At 41.2% G+C, this 23,424-nt stretch overlaps 1 protein-coding gene across 5 annotated transcripts in view; it reads left to right on the top strand.

The window, feature by feature from the left end:
- Positions 1–14,081, top strand: part of LOC115143109 (inositol 1,4,5-trisphosphate receptor type 1) — a 169,181-nt gene extending 155,100 nt beyond the window's left edge. For all 5 annotated transcript variants that reach the window (XM_029683196.2, XM_029683197.2, XM_029683198.2 and 2 more), the window contains 8 exons: positions 144–308; positions 1,176–1,365; positions 1,743–1,838; positions 1,947–2,080; positions 8,042–8,207; positions 9,896–10,056; positions 11,177–11,338; positions 11,611–14,081. In XM_029683196.2, the coding sequence (XP_029539056.1) occupies positions 144–308; positions 1,176–1,365; positions 1,743–1,838; positions 1,947–2,080; positions 8,042–8,207; positions 9,896–10,056; positions 11,177–11,338; positions 11,611–11,697 (1,161 nt within the window). In that variant the 3' untranslated portion in view covers positions 11,698–14,081. The remainder of the gene's footprint in view (positions 1–143; positions 309–1,175; positions 1,366–1,742; positions 1,839–1,946; positions 2,081–8,041; positions 8,208–9,895; positions 10,057–11,176; positions 11,339–11,610) is intronic.
- The last annotated feature ends 9,343 nt before the right edge of the window (positions 14,082–23,424 follow it).

A 23,424-nucleotide genomic window follows, 5' to 3' on the forward strand; every position in this document is an offset into this window, starting at 1 on the left:
TTACTTAGTGTTACCTCCCACTCTATTAATGGTGAGGTCTCACTTGTGAAGGAGGTCTTCTGACCTCAATGTGGGATTTCCTGATTTAAATCAAAGTTAGGTTTATATTTATAATCATTATTTGATCTATCGTGTCCCTGCAGGTGTGTAATAAGACCATCTTCCTGATGAGTTTTGTGGGGAACAGAGGGACGTTCACACGGGGCTACAAGGCCATGATCCTGGACGTTGAGTTCCTCTACCACCTCATGTACCTCATCATCTGTAGCCTGGGGGTCTTTGTCCATGTCTTCTTCTACAGCCTACTGGTGAGCACATCTATACATTTACATATATATTCTGTATATTAATATATATGGCTGATGGTGAGCCTACAGTTACACTTAATAGGAAGCTGTCCAGGGACATTAGCGTATGTTCTGGTGTGTGCATGCAGGCGCAAACACACACACACACAGAGGGTATTTAAGGACAGTGGCTTTTAATGAACAGGAACTGGCTTAGGATATGTTGTTGGGGAGTTGAGTGGTGCTTGCTGGTGTTTTATGTGTCAGGCGTACTGCATGTGCCAGTCTGGATGTTTTCCATTCAGTAACTAACTCTGAGGCCCAGGGGATTTTTATTATTTTATTTAACTTTTATTTAACTAGGCAAGACAGTTAAGAACAAATTCTTATTTACTATGACGGCCTACCCCGGCCAAACCTGGATGACGCTGGGCCAATTGTGCGCCCCCCTATGGGACTCCAGATCACGGCCAGTTGTGATAAAGCCCTGGAACGAACTCGGGTCTGTAGCGATGCCTCAGACCGCTGCGCCACTCAGGATGCAGACAATGTCCATGTGTATGATAGGATATACTGCTGAAAAGTCCTGTCATAGAGAAAATGGCTGGGAATCTGCTCAGGAAAAAATAACGGCTATGAAAGAAGACGCGTAAAAAGAGGAAATTATTTCTCCAAATGATTCTGTTTTTGGACAAATGTATCAATCCCTCTTACACTTTATCTTTCTAAACCAGAATATATTTATCTCAATACATTTATCGAGGACACAAAAAAGTATAATTCCAAACAGATATTGAACAAATAATCATTCCTAAATGCTTCCATGCTGTTTCCATATTAGGTCAAACTATAACTCTGTGTTAACTCTGTATTGTGTCTCTCGTGCAGCTCTTTGACCTGGTGTACAGGGAGGAGACTCTACTGAACGTGATAAAGAGTGTGACCCGTAACGGTCGCTCCATCGTGCTGACAGCAGTGCTGGCCCTCATCCTGGTCTACCTGTTCTCCATCGTGGGGTACATCTTCTTCAAGGATGACTTCATCCTGGAGGTGGATCACATCCCCAACACCACCCTGGGTGAGGACAAGGAGGAGACCATAGAAATATAATTACTATTTGTTTTACTGCTATGGGGACACACAATATGGCAGCCAGTCCACCCATTGTGGCATAATTAATCTGAATGGGGATGCCCGTTCCATTCCTTCCAATTCTATAGAGCAGACCAGGAATGTTTATTAGCCTGGTCCTAGATCTGTTTGGGGCGTCTTGCCAACTCCTCAACTCTGTTGATAGGAGTTGCACATAGTTACACAACAACCAAATTTCCCTCACACCCTGGAAAGCCATAACAGTACAGGGACAAGGAAAACAATATAATGGTGTTATCTGGAGGTGTTGTTCATCTAGTTGCCATTAACACATGTTGCTACCTAACCTGATGTCTTTTATAGAGAACGGAGCCAGTTTGGCCAATGAGATGGTGTCTGCTGGGATGTGTCGGTCTGAGACTGGAGAGAACAACTGCACCACAGAGCTCCAAGTGGAAGGTACAATACAGTAAAACTATATACAATAATAATAACCTATAGTGTAAGGTGAAAGGGCAATTAGATGTTGTGTGTGTATTAACCCTCTTCCCTGCCACTCTCCCTCAGACTTTGTGGAGGACAGGGAGGATGGCAAGGAGCGTACGTGTGACTCTCTGCTCATGTGTATCGTCACTGTGCTGAGCCATGGCCTGAGGAGTGGAGGGGGGGTTGGAGATGTCCTGAGAAAGCCCTCCAAAGAGGTAAACACACGGACCAGACACCCACCCAGACAGAACCGAGATATACAGTACCAGTCAAAAGTTTGGACACACCTACTCATTCAAAGGCTTTTCTTTATTTTTTATTAAGAAGGAAATCAAATATTTTAAGAAGGAACACCTGTTAATTGTGACTAACGCATGAAGCTGGATGAGAGAATACCAAGAGTGTGCATAACTGTCATCAAGGCAAAGGCTGGCTACTTTGAAGAATGTAAAATCTAAAATATATTTTGATTTGTTTCACACTTGTTTTGGTTACTACATGATTCCATGTGCTATTTCATAGTTTTGATGTATTCATTATTATTCTACAATGTAGAAAATAGTCAAAATAAAGAAAAACCCTTGAAAGAGAAGGTGTGTCCAAACTTTTGACTGGTACTGTACGTGCACGTAAATGGAACTTAATGACCTTTTCACACACTTTCCTCTGTGCGCATTCAGACCTTGAATTTAAGCATGGGGAAATGCATATGCCAGCAACCTATGCGTTTGGGGTGGAGATCACAGAAATATAGGTGTGTCTACAGATATGCGTATTCTGACCTTGATTTAATTTCTTCATAAATACATCATGTTTTTTCACGAGGAAACCATGAATAAGGTCTAGCAAACCTGTCGGTTCCAAGTAGAAAAACATCTACTTAATTTTTCCCGATACAAATAACACCATTCTTCATGCACTGTAATTTATAAATGAAGTTATTGATTGATAAGAGCTAGGTAAATGAATAATTTGTTTGCAGAAGGGGATTGTAAATAAACATAGAAATGGTTTCAGATGATTTTTCGTTATGTACACTCAAGATGAACGTGAAACCAGTCACATGGCAGCAAACTGAAAAACATAGCAACATGACACATATTTCTGTCGTAAACCGTTTGAACATGACACATGCTGCAATACTTGGCCATTGTCATCACACAGTTCCATAGTCAGTGCAAGCAATAGGGCTATGCTGTTGTACTGTCCTCCCTATTATAATTCTATGTACACCAGTCTTTCAACATTACAATAGGTTGAAGAACTCGATGTTGCAATTTTCGTGCGTAAAGGCTCTCAACCTGATTTTTTTCGTAAAGTAGCTTAGGGTTCTTGAAAACTTCCCTAAACATACATATGAAGAAATATCAGAATGCTATTTAATCTAAGCATGGCTTCTGAAACAGAGAGGAATATGCTTATGTTTTGATGGCTCTCACTGATCTCCATTCTGAACGCATTCTCCATAGGCTACATTCTAATATTGCGCCAATCAAATGAAAGGTACACAGTAAACCTGATGAAATTGGTAGGCCACCCAGTGGGTGTGTTTTCTGGGATTGAAGAGTAGGATAGCTAAATAAGAGGGAGGACCTGATCCTAGACCAGCACTCCTACTTTGAGATGCTTTGTGAATGTCCAGACCCAGTCAGACCCAGTTAGACTATAGTGCTCAGTATCTTCTGTAGGGTTAAACCTATGTCTATAGCAAAATTCTGTATGTTCTGTATTGAAGCTGGTGAGTCATGTCATTATCGTCATTACCAACACAATGTATTTTCTGAAGCAAGTTAGATAAGAACCATTAAAGGGCTGCTGGTATATAGACTGGAGTGGCTGCGTAACCAGATTCTCTGGATGCCTCTTCCTGTAGCTAAACAACTGTACTTTCTGCGCATGTGTTACTACAGTAAACGCATGTTGTACAAACTTCTTGTGTGCTGCAACTATAAAAGACATGATCGACATGTTGTACTAACTTCTTGTGTGCTGCAACTATAAACGACATGACATGTTGTACCAACTTCTTGTGTGCTGCAACTATAAACGACATGATCGACATGTTGTACTAACTTCTTGTGTGCTGCAACTATAAACGACATGATCGACATGTTGTACTAACTTCTTGTGTGCTGCAACTATAAAAGACATGATCGACATGTTGTACTAACTTCTTTGTCAGTATCTAACTACAACATAGGTTACATCAATTGATGGGAAGTTACAGACCATAATAAACCAAGATCATGTCTTAAAATACATTCAACATAGGCTACCGGTAGACTGATTTATGCATTATGTAACACGTGCAGAATTTGATACGGTTGTTTAGCTCTGGGGAAGAGGCGTTCTGAGGGGTGAAACGGGGCAGTACCACACGGTGGGATGGAGGTAGGCTCTGGGGGAGTGCCATCAGCAGTCATTTGCGGTGGTCATGGGCCTAACCTCACCCCCACATTGAGGTTTTGCAATAATTTCCTCAGAACCCCCTCCATCTGCTTGGCCTTCTTCCCTGTGTGGGAATCAGTAGGGTCTGGAAATAGCTTTTCTCTAAACTCTGTGAGACCAGGGCTGATGACATAGAGCATCGTGGAGAAATGTTTGCTCCTGTCATAAACCGGTACACAATCACTGGGTGCCTCCCAAGAAGGTCATTTGACCTGTAGCCTACATTTGAAATGAATGTCAGTTTGTTTTTGTTTCTTTAAAAAAAAAAGCTTCACCTAGAAACTCTGAAATCTAAAGCTTTTCTAAAGTTTTCCAGAGGTTTTATGGTGCAGAACATTTTAATCTTTGCCTCTGGAGCTATAAAATGCTCGTTACGGTCCAAAAGAGGTGCTGGAAGAGAGAAGAGCCTGTGTTAGGTTACCGACATTATAGCCTGTTTGCGTAACTGTTTCTTGTTGTCGTAACAGTGTGGCATCTGGCCGCTTGCACTTGTGTTCTTATGTTTCACATCAACACACATGGCAGATTAGGCTATACCCCTGTTCATAACCAATGCTCCCGTTCTGCCTTTATGTAAAAGCCTGGGCCATGTTCATTATAGGCACCAAATGGAAGAAACAGACTGAAACAAAGAGGGACTACCTGGACCTGTCTAATAACAGATTTCCACTTTCCATTGCAAAATGTCTTTAAATGTTTTCAGTTGTTTACTCAAATGAACACAACCCGGGCCATCACTATAGCCGTCTTGTCATTGGCAGTTTGAAGTGACTAAAATCCCATTTACTTGCATATCCAACTCAATTTTTACTCTGTTTTGAAGTCTGAGCAGCCAAAAAGCACATGGAATCGAATATTTCAAGCCACATATCAAACCACCTTCGTAGGTGACGTTAGATACAAATCTGATTCCTGGCGATGTGACTTGTGTCTGAACAGTCACATCATCTGATTTATTTGCCCTCAAGTGGTTTTTAGACTGTTGTTTGGCATTATGTTGTTGCTAGCTAGTTACTATGTTGTCAGTTTGACAAGAACATGTGGTAGCTAATTAACTTGTTAATTGTTTACAAACAAATTAGTGAATGTGCTAGAAAGCTGAACAGCTACCTAGTTAGCTAACTTAGTTGACTGCCTTGGCTAGCCAAAAAAGATTTGATTTGAAAGTTGGATCACCTTATCCTTTGAGGCTTACACTAGGATTTTGAACATTCAAAGCAACTGGTTAACATCCATGGCAGGCATTGTTGTCACTTTAGCTTGCTACATAATTTCTGAGGTGATTGGTGGTGGTGCTCAGGCTTCCTATCAGCCTACACCACTGTGCACACACCTGTCGTTACTATGACAACTGGTGTAGCCATGTCAGCAAATGAATGCTGTCTGAACACGCACACATCCGGTTTGGTCACTTGTCTCTTGCTGTTTGTGTCATTTCTTTGTGTTATATTGTGTTAAGTCTTATATGTGGTTAATCCACAGGTGGGCAATGCCATCCTGAAGGGTCACAGTATGTCCAGTCCACACCTAAATCATCTAATACTGGTTTACATTGATTTAAATTGACCTTTATTATTTTATTGTATTCGAGCAGTTAAATCGTTTTTTATAGGTTGAGCAGTTAGTGGGCTGGACCAAAAACCTGTTGCTCATCCCTGGTTTAGTCTGTACACCCGCACTGTGTCACTTTCTACAGTTAGGGCTGTTGCGGTGACCAGTCATGAAGGCAGTCAAATTCCACGTGACCGTTTAGTCACGGTAATTAGTCTTCTCCAAGCTCTGATGTTGCTGATGGTCATTAGTAGCCTACCAAACTTGTTAACTGCCTGGTACTCAGTACTCTATTGTCCCTCTAATCAAACATTTCATGAGTGCCCACGAGCTCATGTTGTGCAGCATTTCTATAGGCTATGCAATTGCATGAGAAAACAGAGTGATGGCCTCTACTAAAAAGAGGATCCCATCAGCTTTCTATAGGCTAGGCCTATTATATTTATTTCTCAGCTGTCTTAATATTAATCACATTGCTTTTCTTTACAACAGGTGTGTAGCCTACCTGGCTGGCATGAAAATGAACCACATGAAAAGCGTCCTCCATTTGCTATTTATGTGCATAGATGACGTGTATTTTTTCCGCTGCCCTTGTTTCAATACAGGTGCATGATAATGGTCCATTCTAAATCAAAACAAATTTAGTATATGTAAAGACAAGATTACATCAATAATAGTCTGATAGGTGACAATATTAGCCTATTAATTGTGAATGATATATTATCACTTGCCAGCTTAAGAAACTATTCCTTTTTTTTGTGACTTTTTCTAATCATAGTCGCACAAATCATGTAGCCTAGCCCAAACGCCTATATGTTTTGATAAGGTTTGGCAAAATAACTTAAAATTGAGCACATTAATCCGCTTTACAAGGGGTGTAGAGCCTAACTAGCATACGTAAGTAGCGCGTGAGTTTTTTAAGCTAAATGTTCTGATCTGTTGCGTCAGCCACATTGCGTAAAAAAGTTTGTTGTATTATTTGGGGATCTATCTCCCACAACTGTCCCAGACTATGTTTGGAATATTTATTCCTCACACAGAATAGAATAGGTTGACATAGGGGATAGTAGATTGACATAGGCTAGTGCTTTTGCTGTTCGTTAGGCCTACTCATCAAAGTAAATGTGGACAGTTCTTCCAATATCGTCAATATGCACCTCGGAATTTGCGTCCCCGATGTCTGTCTTCACTTGTAGCCTTTGAGAAAGACCCAATTACGTGATGGAGAGCCATGTGAGTGAGAGGTGATTCGGAGCGCACAGCACTCAGCGAGAGGGGCACATCGACCACAGGCCTCAAATGGCATGGATTTTTAAGGTGCATTAAGGCCACACAAAGGGGATGCTGCTGGTTTTTGAGGCATTATCAAGTACTTCTCAAATTGTAAATGAGAGACTGATGAAGTGTCTACAGCCTGCGCTTAAAAACAAAGCAGCGCTCATGACTTTCAAGCAACTTTTTAAAAAATCATCATTAGTCGCATCATGCAGCCTTACAATGTATTAAAAAATTAAACATATAGCCCAACGTATGTAGAACAACTAAAGTTACATTAATAACTTCATTTGTTAATGCTCAACACAGAATAGCCATATGTGCGCACTCCCTCAAATCATTTGGAGAAAATATCCTTTCTATTTTATTCAGGTTTGTTCAATTGTGTTCTTCATACTATAAAATGATGCCATGGAATTCTAACAAAATCTTGTGTGCTAAATGAACTAGTGTAGCCTACAGTCATTTGGCAAAGCCAGATCAGGACCTAACATAAGGAAAACTCAGAGTATGCTATTCTGTTCTTCTGAAATAGACTACTTTTTCTTCATATCATGTTTCTTTAGACCTGTCTAAAATAAATAATAGATTTATTGTGCAGGTGTGGGCTATATCACATGGATTTATTAGACTTTAATGAATGTAGATGTTCCAGGGGTCTGCATCAGTGGCTTTGTAGGTTAGGTGTGGAAGTCAGGAGATGCTAAATGTGTTTGTTAATTAACAGTCAATTACCGTGAGACCGACCAGTTATTTGCTTGACAATCATCGGCTGATGAAATTTCGTTACATCCACAGCCCTTGTACAGTACAAGTCGTGACCTGGAGTTTATAATGCTTCCTAACATGTATTATAAGTTATAACCTCTCCTCTCCCTCCAATCCCCCCCCTCTCTTTCTAGGAGCCTCTCTTTGCGGCCAGGGTGATTTACGACCTGCTCTTCTTCTTCATGGTCATCATCATCGTCCTCAACCTCATCTTCGGAGTCATCATCGATACCTTTGCAGACCTGAGGAGTGAGAAACAGAAGAAGGAAGAGGTCTTGAAGACCACCTGCTTCATCTGTGGTGAGGAGACATAGCTGCACTGTCTCTAGACTGAGAAGAACAGAACTACTAGTCATTTGCCTGGGGTAGACATTTAGTCTGAATAGTTTTGTTCTCAGTTTGTTAGTAGAAAATTGGCAGATTCGTGCAGAATTTAGTTATACTTTACAAGATAATCTGAAATGGTGACTTTTTTCTATTTCTAAATAAACTACATGGTGTCACGGTGGTTGAGCATGACCGGAGTATGTAGGTAGCACAGACACACATATACACACATACCCTCATGAGTAAGCACAAGTTCTGCAGACATGTCCTTAGCTTGACCTTCCTGTATGAATGTTAGTTTACTGCTTGCATCACCTCTTTCCTCCCTCTTTCTCTAGAAGACTGAGTCATGGAGGATTCCTGCCTGCCCATCACACATTTATTCTCTCTTAGGCAGTCAAGTAGTGGGGTCCAGTGGGCAGCAGATATAATTAGTCCAGGGACAGTTCTCACACAGTATGACCTTGGATCAGTTTTCGTCTGTTTCTGAGCTGTATGTATGTGGAGCTGGTCTATGACTCACACGCGTTAGATGAGGCCTGACCAGAGGGGTTCACCATCGCCATGGTTTCCTGGGGGGAACGGAGACAAAGAAGAGACTGGAGAGAGATTAGAAAGATGGTATCCCATCACAGTGCGCGAGGTGGTTGCTCAAGCCATTGACCTGGTCCTCCTCTCAGCCGCTGAAGTAACAGTCAGACTTGCCCTTTGTTCCTCTTCCAGTATACAGTATGTCCATGAATAGAATCCCTATTCATGATTTCAATGACAATACACCTACTGTAGTAGCAGGACCTAAAAAGGTGTCAGAGGATTCTGGCCTAGTTAGATCAAATCTAAAATGACAACACTTTCCCACGCATTCCCTAAATTCACATGATTATTTTCATATTTTGGAGATTCTGGGAATATGGCCAGTCTGTCCAGGAAGACTAATGTTGTTTAGTCATCAGACTGAGAGAGGGTTCTTTGTTCACAGGAAAGGTCAAAATGCTTCTGCCAGATGCTTGTTAAACACAACACTATATCACAGGATTGAAAGTGCTCCTCTGCTTTCAGGAAGTCACATTTTCCTTTTCTTGGAAGGACGACAATGGCTTACCCTCGATGAATTGATTTACGATCTTTATCGTAACCCGAACCCTATAGAATAACTATCTTCAAAGTAATAACTCGGGACTTCGGGTTTGAAATGATAGCTTCTTTTAGTAATACTACTTGTTAACGTTAACATTTAACAACTTTTAGATTCTACAAAACAAAAGAAAGTTGCTAGCGAATGTCAGGATAATCACTTGTACATAACTGGCGCATTCTCTTTCTACTTCCTGTCACAAGGCATTCTGGAGCTTGCAGTCAAAGCGTAATCCAATACTAACCAATACAACAAAATATGTATATAGTTCTCTCAATCGCCAACACACGAATTCTAATACAATTACATATGTAAATAACTAAAGAAAATATCTGTAGATACAGCTCAATGAATTTACTGTAAACATTAACTCTGTAACCCATTAACGTTACAACAAACCCATAGTTTATCCTAGAACCCTTATTAATAATACCCCTAGCATTCACCAGGTCCTCTGTCATATTGACCTAATTGACAGCATTCCTAAGTGTGTGTATATGTGCGCGCATGTTTTGTTTCCTCACAGGTCTGGAGAGAGACAAGTTTGACAACAAGACAGTGACATTTGAGGAGCACATCAAGGAGGAGCACAACATGTGGCACTACCTGTTCTTCATAGTGCTGGTCAAGGTGAAGGACTCCACAGAGTACACCGGCCCTGAGAGCTACGTCGCAGAGATGATCAAGGTGACAGAAACACAAACACACACCAGGCCTTTGCTGGCTCTGGACTCAAACCACAATGTCTAACAGGTCATTTGATACAGCATATAACCAGGCTGCCCCACTTACATGAGTGCATAGGGTACACTACAACATGCATCCTGTCCTGGGGGTAGACTGAAGTTTGCATGGTTAGGGTATACTGTATTATAGTTGTGATATATAGAGTTGTTATATAGAGTTGTTGTTTGTTCAGGTAAATCCCTTGACTAGCTGCTGACCTTGGCTGCCTGCATATTTATTCTCTTGACTCTCCTTTCAGCACCTAAATGCCTCCTCTGTTGACCTTGTGTGTACGTAGTTGTGTATGTAGTGTGTACTGAGTCCGAGAGAAGAACGTGACACATACACACACGCCTCAACGTAGCTATTTGCCCTTCCGCCCTCAACTGACAGAGATGGCACGTACACACTGAATAACACTGAGTGACTGAATGACACAAACACATTAGATGATAGACACACATTTACATTTTAGTCACTTAGCAGACGCTCTTATCCAGAGCGACTTACAGGAGCTATTTAGGGTTAAGTGCCTTGCTCACTGGCACATTGGCAGATTTTTCACCTAGTCTGCTCAGGGATTCAAACCAGCGACCTTTCGGTTACTAGCCCAACACTCTTAACCGCTAGGCTACCTGCCACCCGCTCACACACATTATGATCTCACAGGATGAGACAAACAGAAATGCAGAGGGACAAGACTTAACATGAACTGTTGTCAAACCCCAAAACAGATTAAGCTGTGACAATGAAAACACTTGAATGGGGTAAATTATTGTATTCCTTTATGATAGACCTGAGATGCCAGTAGTCCGCTCTTAGAGAGTCACAGGTTTTACTGTTCGGTGTACATTATTTTTGGTCGTCATACCGTACTGTTCAGTTTGGTGTCCTATTCAAATCAAAGTGTAGAACACAAATACAGTCCATGGAGGATTCTGTTGCTAACCCTCAGCCTTTCTCTTATGTTTCAATGCCTTCAATGCATTTTTATGCTTCAGAGGCGTTGGGTTAAACATGGAAGACCCATGTCATTTGAATGCATTCAGTTGTGCAACTAAGAGCAAATTCTTATTTACAGGAGCACAACCTAGACTGGTTCCCGCGGATGCGTGCAATGTCACTGGTGAGCAGTGATGCGGAGGGCGAGCAGAACGAGATCAGGAACCTGCAAGAGAAGCTGGAGTCGGCCATGAGGCTGGTGTGTAACCTGTCTGGACAGCTCACGGAACTCAAGGAGCAGGTGAGTCTCATCTGCACAGCTAATTGGCTTGGCATTCATGTAGATCTGAGATGACTGGATAGGTTACTATTGTTTATTAAACCTTATTAAAACTTATTACGCCTGTGGATAGGGGCCATTTGAATTGACTAGAAGACATGTTTGAATCTCACTGCTCCAGGCTGTTGAGTGGTTGTGGAGAAAGTTTTGTGGAGTTGTGGCTGTGATGGGTGAGGTGGGTTCCCAGAGTTCATAACCCTTGTCACACCTCCTACCCCCAACCCCCTTGGCAGATGACAGAGCAGAGGAAACAGAAGCAGAGGATTGGGCTCCTGGGCCACCCCCCTCACATGAACGTTAACCCCCAGCAGCCAGCCTGAGGAGGACCGTTGTGGAAACAACCACCACCCACCACCTCCCAGGAACCTAACCCTAACCCAGGACCACTCACACAAAGGAGAGGCCGACCTTAGTGTCTAAGAACTTATTTTTCTGACAATCTACGAAGGGTACAGGAGTATGCCAAAGTTTATATGTACAGTAGTAGTGTCCCTGACACTACTATGGGCTTTATGTGTATGAAGGGATTTATGTGTGAATGTGTGCAGAATGCCTTAAAGCGCCAATCTGCAGTTTAAACAATATCAAAGCTGCCACCCCGAATCTGTTTTGGTAAAAAGCTGAGGGATACATGCGGTAAAGAGGTCAATCAAGCTTCACCAAAACAATAGAAATGCCACTGAAACGCGTGGAGGAAAGATCCCAAATCCCCTCATTGCCTCAATCAAAATTAGTCTACATTTAAGCTATTGTTTATATGTGTATTTCACACTATGTTTAGGTACAAATCGGAGTATAATGCTTGTATGGCTGTCAACTAATATATCCAAGTGGCACTTTAGTAAGCACATTGTGGGCCTGTTACAATACATAAATCACGACGGATTTGACAAATATCCACTTTGCTAGATCAGATTGATTGATTGGATTTGCGCCAATCCAGCATCCTCCTTCTATCCCCCACCATCTGCATTCCATTGACCTCTTTACTGCAGCAATGGGCCTGGAGAAATGTAACCTCTCTTAAATTCATAGACAGAAATATGGATTCAAGGACTGACCATCCATGATATCAAATGTATAGTTTTAACCATGTTTTGAGGCTATACAGTGTTTGTTTACATTTACATTGTTTACAAACATTGGAGTAAAACAAACTGATATTTTGGGTTCTGATGGGGTACGACAGTTGAACTAAGCTCATGAGGTATATTTATAAGTCATATTCTTCAAAAATCTATGGGTTTATATCATTAATATAGGAGTCCAAAAATTGATGTAGCAACTGCAGATTTCCCCTTTAATCAACACTAAGTTATGAAGTTAGTACACATTAGGAGATGGGGTGTATGCATGTAATGTACTGAGTATGTACTGTGCATAGTGCACATGAGTTTGAGTGGGTGGATGGGGAATATATGGGGTGTGCTAGAGTGCCCTTGAACTTAAGAAGAAGGAACCAGTTATGTAAGTTTAGGTCGTAAAAAGTACTAAAGTGAATATGCCTTAGGTTGTCATGCTAACCTTAATGCCTTGTCCATCTTCCTCACCACTTGGAATGGGTGACACGGTTCTGCTCTCCCCATGGCCTTGATGTATTTGGTGAATTTGAAGTCTCAGACAATTGCACAATAGTACTCATGAGAGCACTGGGACACTTGTGTTGAAAGATGCTTTCCTGTTGTTTTGTGTTTGAAACCTGGTGGGCAAACAATAATTAATATCTTATTTTTGTACGAGGTGCAATATGAATACTTTACAATATGCAACCACACATTTGTTTTATGTGTACATAATGTCTGAGGGAGATGGAATTATTAATTTTTATATATATATAATAATGGTGGAATATAGTTGTGATCACCTTTATGATTTTTTTTTTCTCAATATATTTAGACCAATGTTGTCCCACAAATGAGACAATTATATATGTTTGTCAAAAGACAACTCAACCCAAAATCCATTTGCACAGCATGGGTATTTTGCTAAAGCCAGGAGTGTTGGCTTTCAAACACTTTTATATGAGTTTGTGTGCATATATACTATATATGTTTAAATGTTCTTATATTCGGACTTGAAGGTATCTGAACATTCCAGGAAGCTTTAAGAATGAGGCGTCTGTTTGAGGTTATGTATTTGTGATTGTCCTCGGGCTCCTGAAGTGTATTTGCCTGTTTGTACTGTGTGTATGTCCCCTGTAGATGGTTCTTGTGAGCACTGGTATGTACTTGAGCACTATGAGGGGGGTGTACACCCATGTAGCAGTTGATGAGGAAAGCCAAGAAAGAGTCACACTGAAGACGTCACCACATGTAAAAGTGTTGGTATTGCTTATGTCATACATTGGGAGCACACTAAACAACCTAGTGAGAATGTTTTTCTCTCCTTGTTGGCACTGAATGACATTCTGACAGTCTTATATTTTCATCAATTTCTACTATCAATTCAGTGCTGATTTTTGTTATTATCGCTAGTTTCTTAAGTCGACTTGTCACTTTGTTTTGTGAAGGGCCTTCCGTGAAGAGAGGTGTCCTGGTTTGATTGCAGTGTTCATGTAAAGAAATCAGAGTACTAATATAAAAGATTTTGAGTGCTGTTTGACCAAAGTCTCATTTAAGCCTTTAATACTACTATATAAAACAAGCTGTCTAAAATGTACATTACATTCTTTAAAAGTCTATTTAATAAAGATGTGTGAAAGAAATCACCCTCTGTCTATCTGTATGGAATATAACAGCACAGAGAGAAGAATTGTGACATGTATTACACAGAATCTGTATCAGAATCTAATGATTGGTGTCCCCCAAGGATCAATAGTTGGTCCATTACTCTTTTTACTTTATAGGTTAGGAGTTTTTCCTGAACACTTCACCTGACCAGGGAAAACTCTGAGCCCTATAGCCTATAACTAGGTCCCAGAGTTTGTCACATGGATGGAAAAAACCCTCTTAACATAAGCATTTTAGAGAATATTACTATATACTCTGAGATTTGTTCTAAGTTCTTTAGCTTTTCATAGATAGAGGCATCATGATGAAGCTTGTATAGGAGGTGATTTCTCCCCACTAATTAGAAGTGAATGAGGCATTAACAACGGACACGGGCTAGGTTGCTGTGTGCTGTTAAATGTGTATCATGCGATGCACATAACTGGTTATCCACTTATGACTAGAGTAGTGCCATTCATGCAGGGTGCTGCCCACTGCAGCCAGAGCTGAATGAGTCCTCTGACACACAGGAAGCAGGGGAATACCACCAGATAGTGTGAAATCTCCTCTGGAGGCTCTCTCACTTTAACACTAATTAGGAAATGCCCTGCAGCTTAGCTCCTGCTGTTTTTTAGGTTGCTTTATTGAACGAGTTCCAAAAGTTTCAGGATAATACAGATTGAAAATGGCAGATATCCCAATACAGTAAGCAGACTGAAGAAAATAAAACTAAGCAGTAGGAGAACAAATTAATATACAGCTACAATGCAGATGCCCTTTAGCGGGAATATAAAAAATACCTCAAATAAGCGATAAATTAATAAAGATAAGGGAAAAAAGGGTCAAGACCTCAGTCTCCTTTTCTTTGTATGGAACAACCTGGAGAGCTCAAAGGGGTATTAATAGTTGTCCCCATTATAACGTTACATGGTTCTTCAGGTCAGTCAGGTACGTGCCATTGCCATGGCACCTGGACCAGTCGTTAGGTAAGTGTTCTCTTACCACAGCACCTGTTGTCAAATGAGTGTCCTCTTACCCCATTCAGACTGCCATCGGCAAAAAATTACCAGTCACTGTTCTGTAACAGTGCTAGTAGATGATGCCAAGAGGTCCATTAAAGACTCACTCCATCCTTTCGATCACCTCGTTTGAAAAGGGCTTTTTACAGTATGTGCATATTTTTGCATTTGTCTGCAGAACAGTCAACCACAAGCAATCGACTACATCATATAGCGTGCAGTTATGCTAGTGTTAGCAGAAGGTGAATCCAAAGCATGTGATACGTTGTAAATCTCTCCTAATTTAATCCACCCATCGGCTGCAGGACTAGTTCCTGTTATTTACGAGCAGTAACCAGGTGAGAATGAGTTTGTGGTTTGACTCACTCATCACAGAGGCAAACACGACAAAGGCCGACCTGAAGCCAGTGCCATAAAATGAAGAATCATGAATCATTCTTATTCTATGGGCAACACAGACTGCAGAGAATAATGGTGAAACAAAGTTGATCAAGAAATGGAGTGCTGTTTGAACAGATTCTCAATAAATGTGTATAAAATATCCATTATTTACAGTCTATTTGAAAGATATGTGAAAACGTTCACCCTCGGCAGGGCATCACATCTATATCTGTATGGGGTATTTTATTTAATTTATTTATACAATCTAGTTGACAGGAACAATATGTCACACATCAATATTTCAAATATAACATTTAGTGTAGACTTATTTCTGGTCATTCATTTTACACAGAGGCGCCATGCCCCTAATGTTGAGTAAGGGACTGATGGCCAAATTTCTTTTAAAATAATTGTGGACATAAACTTCTAAAACATTGAACAAATTGATGAGCATGACAATTATGATTGTATACCCCCCAAAACACACACACACTGGCTTAACAACCTTTTGGGGGGGGGCTTTTACCCCTTTTTCTTGTCCCATCGCTACAACTCCTGTTCGGACTCGAGAGAGGCGAAGGTTGAGAGCCATGCGTCCTCCGTAACACGACCCTGCCAAGCCGCACTGCTTCTTGACACACTGCTTCTTGATACACTGCTCGCTTAACTCGGGAGCCAGATGCACCAATCTGCCTGAGGAAATGCTACAACTGGTGACACGAGACAGTGTGCATGCACCCAGCCCACCACAAAGAGATGCAAGAGCACGATGGGACAAGGACATCCCGGCTGTCCAAACCCTCCCCAAACCCAGACGCCGCTAGGCCAATTGTGCACCGCCTCATGGGTGTCCCGTTCGCGGCCGGCTGCGACACAGCCTGGGATCGAACCCTGGTCTGTAGTGACGCCTCTAGACCGCTGTGCCACTCGGGAGGCCCAGGTTTAAAAATCTTAAACCTGTTTGTGTCCCTAAAGTTAATCTCTTTGGTAACAAAATATATTGTGAGTTGATGAGGTGTGTACTCAATCTTTATCTTACTGAAAAAAATGAAGGTTGTTAAATGGTTCTTTCTCAACTCTTAAGGATCCTTGGAGAACTCTTGCCCTATTTAAGTGAGTTAAGTGCTTGGTTCTTGACGTGGTATCTGCGGTTCTTCAGAATTCTTAAAGGTTCTTGAAATGCAGATGTGTGCGTCCCTTTCATAGCAGACAGCAAATTGGCCAGTGTTAACTAGTGTTGATTTCTAGTGTTGATTCAGGAGTTAAATTAACACTCAGTGGTGTAAAAGAACCCCATCCACTGGGCACACTGGTTGAATCAACTTTGTTTCAACATATTTTCAATGAATTTACATTAAACCAACGTGGGACATCAAATTGACATCAGTGGGCAGTGTTTGTGTTCATAACCAGAGTTGAACCAAAACCAAGTCCATATCATATTTTCCAACATGTTCTATTGCAGGTTGATTTGTAGAATATCTAGGTTTTTGCATGTACATTGATTTATGAATTAATCTTATGTTACTCAAATATAAATAACATACATTTTTCTAAACTAAACCAATCCGTTATTTGGTCTTATTGCACCTGCAACTGAAATGGTTGTTCCAGTTTAGATTATTTAGTCTAATGTCCTAAACTTCCCAACCCTGGCAGTCATTCTGAATGCAGGTTGCGGGTGAATGAAAATGCTAAATGTTGGATATCCCTACTCTGGCTGGGTTCCAAGTGGAATTACACATCACATTGCAATCCAGCATGATATGACTTGCAGGCCTAATGTGGCCTGTGAACTACGAGTTTATTAAATATGTATTTTCTCAAATGTGTTTTTAATGACAATATCCATTTTGAATCTCACTTGGTGAAAGTCATTCTAATTAATAGGGTGACTGCAACAAGGATGTCTCTGTCACAAGCAAACACGGTCATGGGTGGTACCATAGAGATGGATAGAGGACTATAGTGCTCAAAAGCCGATTTTAGCATGTGCAGTGCCATTGAGCACTTTCACCATTTTGAAATAGTCAACTGGGTGGGACTTCCTTTGGGTTAAGGAAGGATTGCATAATTCATCCAGATCACCAGGAGGATCAGCCATTGAATTAATACTTGTGAGCAAACATTGCGTAGCTGCAGGTGGCAGTAAATCGCCAACCGTGGCTCCATACCTGTTCAAACAACATACTCCAAGTGGTCGTATACACCCTTTCAGTTTGTTTGGCAAGTCATTGAAGTAGTAGAAGAAGAAAATGTACTTAAAAGTGGAGATGGCTTCAATGGAGCTGCCTGTGCTCTGAGACGGCATAATGGGACAGATACAATGTCGATCTAAGTATGTGGGTGGTACTGGTCACTCTAAACTTCACTCGAAAGGCAACCAGGGGAATATGCAAATAAGGCTCAACACCCTATAGCAGGGCTATTCAATTCCAGTCGTGGAGGGCCACAACAGTGGTTCTCAAACCTGTCCTCGGGGACCCCCAGATGTTTCACTATTTTGTTGCAGCCCTGAACTAACTCACCTGATTCACTTAGTCAAAGGGCTTGATGATACGTTGACAATTTGAATCAGTTGCGCTAGCTGTGGAATAGTTCAAATACATGGAATGGCTGGGACTCCCCAAGGAGAGGTTGGAGAACTCCTGGCCTATGGCATCCCTCTGAAAAAACGTATTTGGTTCCAACTCAAACGTTTATTTTTAAGAAGTTAATTGTAGGTTATTATGTGTGGCAAAAACATTAGCCAATAAAGGGGTTCTGATATGGTTAACTAGCTACTATATGTTGTCCTTCTGACCTGTTTCATTTCTCTATGAATGTCACAATATGTTGTTTTTTCCCCTCAAATACGGATAGTGGGGAAATAGGATTAAATGAGCTTTATTTGGTTATGCCGGTATATAATTGGTCCATTCAGTCTAAATGATTCAGGTCTGTGGGGGCTTCCATATTAATTGTCCGCATTCCAAATGTTAAATATTTTAGTAATGGTCGGAATGCATAGTGTGACGTGCGTGTTGTTGGTCAAATTGAATTACTTACAAACCCTTAGATTTCAACTAATGATACTAAGTGGTATGTCGCATGCTTGGGACTTTCTTAAAGATTTTTCAGATAAATCAATGAATTTGGTGCACAATGTGTAGACCAACAGCCTCTTCAAGCCAAGGCTGTATTGACTTCTATGATAGAAGCCTATTTAATAGACAGTCGTCGGAGTAATTTACAGAAGTCGCCAGAGTATGGAGCAGGCAGGTGCATGTTAACCTGTTCAACTCTGACACCCTCTAGTGGCATTTTATAAAATACACATAATATTGTATACTACCCTCGTAAAGTACATTTTGGTTTTAAAACTATAAGTTCTACAAACCAGGGGTTGGAACCAGTTCAGGGACCCGAAATGAAAATGGGTAAATGTATTTTTTTAAAGCACAGAATCAGAGCTGGGAACTAACGTGATCTACACTGTTCCAGAACAGAACTGTTATTTTAAAAGCAGTCTCCCAAGAGACGGACCCCCTAAAATTTCTGTCCGATTGCTCTTTCAGGGACCCCGCTACAACTCCCGGAAAAAATTAAGGTCACTGCTCGGGCTTCGAATGACCTACCGAGTCGAAACTCAGGATTTGGGGTCACCGCAGCGAGGTTTGCAGCTAGAACATAACTACGTGTTTTACATTTTTTATGGTTTTAACAGAAGGCTATGTGAAGTTTGGGCCAGCTCTGAAATATGTGTTAGTTGGCTTCTAAACGAGTTGGACAAAGTGGGTTTGCTGTCAGTATGTATCAGTTTGGTATCAGAATGATATCTTATTGACTGATGGATGCTGACTTGATGGCTAACTTTTGTCCATTTCCAATAAGTTTAAACAGTGATGAACCATCACCAAATGGACAGGCTGAAATCAACACTGAAAGTGTTGGAAAATGGCATCACTGTAGTCTCTAGGCCGTGCCGTGTCCAACGAGGTGCCACACTTGACCGTAGCTCGCTCGGTCTGACCGCAACGACCGTGCAAAAAGTACGCCCGGAATGAAGCCTGACTAGTAGTTGTTAACTCCAATGAGGATATGCGTTTACTTTCAGCTTCCTGTGACAACCGGAAGTGCCTTAAACAGGGGCTGTTTCAAATGGTTAAAAAGGTCACATCTTTCTGAAATATCATTTGTGTGTTTAGGCAACCCTCATGAACAGGTATTTATTTTTTGCTGAGTTTATATATTTTACCTAATGGTGTCGCTCTAAACATGCCCAAATTTCCAAAGGAGCACAGCCATTTTATAAGCGCAGGGCTTGTGCAACGTAATTTTTTATTTTACAGGCATAATTTTTAATCTTACAGAAATTATGTTGATATGAGGAGAAAGCAAAAGTGTCTATCTATCCATTTATGTAAACATATCCCCTGTCTGATTCACATGATGCCTCTTGGCCACTTGAAACCAGTTGTGTCATGTTTGGGTAGTGATTCACTGTGCCAAAATGTCTGAATCACTTCAACTTCAAGATTGTTGTCTTTGTTCAACTTGGAAATGAATTTGTAAGTCGCTCTGGATAAGAGCGTCTGCTAAATGACTTAAATGTAAATGTAAATGTAAATGAATAAACATCATACTTTGCATTGATAACCAAATATAATCTCAGCGACTGTTCAAACAATAAACTAAAAAAACTTGGCTATGGAAGGGCAAAAATGTCAAAATAAAGATAGAAAATACAGATCAATGTTTCAAAATGAACAGAAAGGATTTTGCAACTAGCCAACCCGAACAGCAACATTTTCAGTAATGGTTACAAAACCCCCTTTCTTGCTATGACTGTGATTGTTGTTTATCTCCCTGAGTTGACCAAGTCACTCTGGATAAGAGTGTCTGCTAAATGACCAACATGTAAATGTATACAGTGTAGGTGAAAATGAACATCCCAAAATGAACGACAAAGCACACTGGGTATTATTATTGCCCTTGTTTCGGGGGCTCATCGTGATAATACTCAGTATGCTTTGTTTTGTGATTGTTCATTTTTACATTTACATTTACATTTTAGTCATTTAGCAGACACTTTTATCCAGAGCGACTTACAATTGCATTCATCTTAAGATGGCTACATGAGACAGCAACATTTCACAATTGGATTAAGTACATTTTCTTTCAAAGAATTCATCAAAAATGTTACAATTATAATGAGTTAATTTAACAGATGCTCTTATCACACCATCGTGCTATCCGACTTCTGATACCAATGCAGGGTGGCACAAAATGTAAACTGCTCTAAAAAATTGGTATGGGAAAGTATTTTGTGTTTAGAAAATACAAATTGTAGATTTTTGAAAATACTAAATACACTGCTCAAAAAAATAAAGGGAACACTTAAACAACACAATGTAACTCCAAGTCAATCACACTTCTGTGAAATCAAACTGTCCACTTAGGAAGCAACACTGATTGACAATAAATTTCACATGCTGTTGTGCAAATGGAATGACAACAGGTGGAAATTATAGGCAATTAGCAAGACACCCCCAATAAAGGAGTGGTTCTGCAGGTGGTGACCACAGACCACTTCTCAGTTCATATGCTTACTGGCTGATGTTTTGGTCACTTTTGAATGCTGGTGGTGCTTTCACTCTAGTGGTAGCATGAGACGGAGTCTACAACCCACACAAGTGGCTCAGGTAGAGCAGCTCATCCAGAATGGCACATCAATGCGAGCTGTGGCAAGAAGGTTTGCTGTGTCTATCAGCGTAGTGTCCAGAGCATGGATGCGCTAACAGGAGACAGGCCAGTACATCAGGAGACGTGGAGGAGGCCGTAGGAGGGCAACAACCCAGCAGCAGGACCGCTACCTCCGCCTTTGTGCAAGGAGGAGCAGGAGGAGCACTGCCAGAGCCCTGCAAAATGACCTCCAGCAGAACACAAATGTGCATGTGTCTGCTCAAACGGTCAGAAACAGACTCCATGAGGGTGGTATAAGGGACCGACGTCCACAGGTGGGGGTTGTGCTTACAGCCCAACACTGTGCAGGACGTTTGGCATTTGCCAGAAAACACCCAGATTGGCAAATTCACCACTGGCGCCCTGTGCTCTTCACAGATGAAAGCAGGTTCACACTGAGCACATGTGACAGACGTGACAGTCTGGAGACACAGTGGAGAACGTTCTGCTGCCTGCAACATCCTCCAGCATGACTGGTTTGGCGGTGGGTCAGTCATGGTGTGGGGTGACATTTAGGTACCGAGATGAGATCCTCAGACCCCTTGTGAGACCATATGCTTGTGCGGTTGGCCCTAGGTTCCTCTTAATGCAAAGACAATGCTAGACCTCATGTGGCTAGAGTGTGTCAGCAGTTCCTGCAAGAGGAAGGCATTGATGCTATGGACTGGCCCGCCCATTCCCCAGGCCTTAATCCAATTGAGCACATCTGGGACATCATGTCTCGCTCCATCCACTGGACAGTTGCACCACAGACTGTCCAGGAGTTGGCGGATGCTTTAGTCCAGGTCTGGGAGGAGATCCCTCAGGAGACCATCCGCCACCTCATCAGGAGCATGCCCAGGTGTTGTAGGGATGTCATACAGGCACGTGGAGGCCCCACACACTATTGAGCCTCATTTTGACTTGTTTTAAGGGCATTACATCAAAGTTGAGTGTGACATCAAATTTTGAGTGTTTTGAGACCTCCATGGGTTGATGAATTTGATTTCCATTGATAATTTTTGTGTGATTTTGTTGTCAGCACATTCAACTATGTAAAGAAAAAAGTATTTAAGAAGAATATTTCATTCATTCAGATCTAGGATGTGTTATTTTAGTGTTCCCTTTATTTTTTTGAGCAGTGTACATTGAAGTTTAGTTCAGCCCAGTGTAATTCAAATGACAAAATACTATAAATATGTTCCCTTTTGAAGGTCCTAAGCGAGATTTGGTTGGCAGGCAAAACATTTTAGTGGCCCCTCTCTTAACTGTGGAGAGAGAAGTACATTTCCTGCAATTCTACACATTTTGCCACGGGGAGAGAAAATGCTGCAGTTTTAAAGCAAGTTTTCTGCAAGTCTACACATTTTGCCATGGGGTGAAGAGAAATGTTAGCTTTTTTTTTCAAATTTCATGCAATTTATTATTTTTTTCCATAGGGGCGAGATGAGAAAATTGCAGTTTTAAAGCTAATTTCCTGCAATGCTACACATTTTGCCATGACTTATGCCATGATAATAGGATATCTGAATGAGAGTGACTAACAAAATCAATGTGGGCCCCCTTTAGGTCATGGCCCCTGGGCACGTGCCCTGCTTTCCCGGTCGGTATTCGTCCATGATAACTACAAGTTTTATAGTTGGCTAGACTAATTTACCAATCTAAAAATTGTAGCTGACATGGCTTATTGAGTGACTGACATAACAGGAGAAAAACTGCTGATGCACAACCAAATCTCAAAATTTCACCTTGTGAAATGTGTGATCTTTTGTAGCTCAGTTGTTGGAGCCTGGTGCTTGTAACACCAGGGTAGTGGGTTTGATTCCCGTGGACCACTCATACATAAAATGTATGCACATAAGTCGCTTTGGATGGAAGCATCTGCTAAATGGCATATGTTATATATTCTAACTTGAATGCTGAGGGCAAATAGAAAGCCACAATTATCACAAATCCAAACAATTTTCACTATCCCTCCTAATGTATAGTGAGCATGCAACTTCAGATTATTTCCCCCACTCTTCCCTACCAGCCAATTAAGGACGTTCTGAGGAGTGCGACCAGAGCCGGATGAAAAAAATCATAGGCTCAGAGGCTTTGTTTTTTTTATAGCTCTTTCATTTCATGCAATTCTATTTCACTTACATGACAGGAAACAGTAGCTGAATCTTTTGTAATACCACACAAATGACCAAAATGACACTCTGACATTGACAAACGGAGATATGGTCTTGAA

This window comes from Oncorhynchus nerka, linkage group LG15 (genome assembly GCF_034236695.1).
Source record: "Oncorhynchus nerka isolate Pitt River linkage group LG15, Oner_Uvic_2.0, whole genome shotgun sequence".
Lineage (NCBI taxonomy): Eukaryota > Metazoa > Chordata > Actinopteri > Salmoniformes > Salmonidae > Oncorhynchus > Oncorhynchus nerka.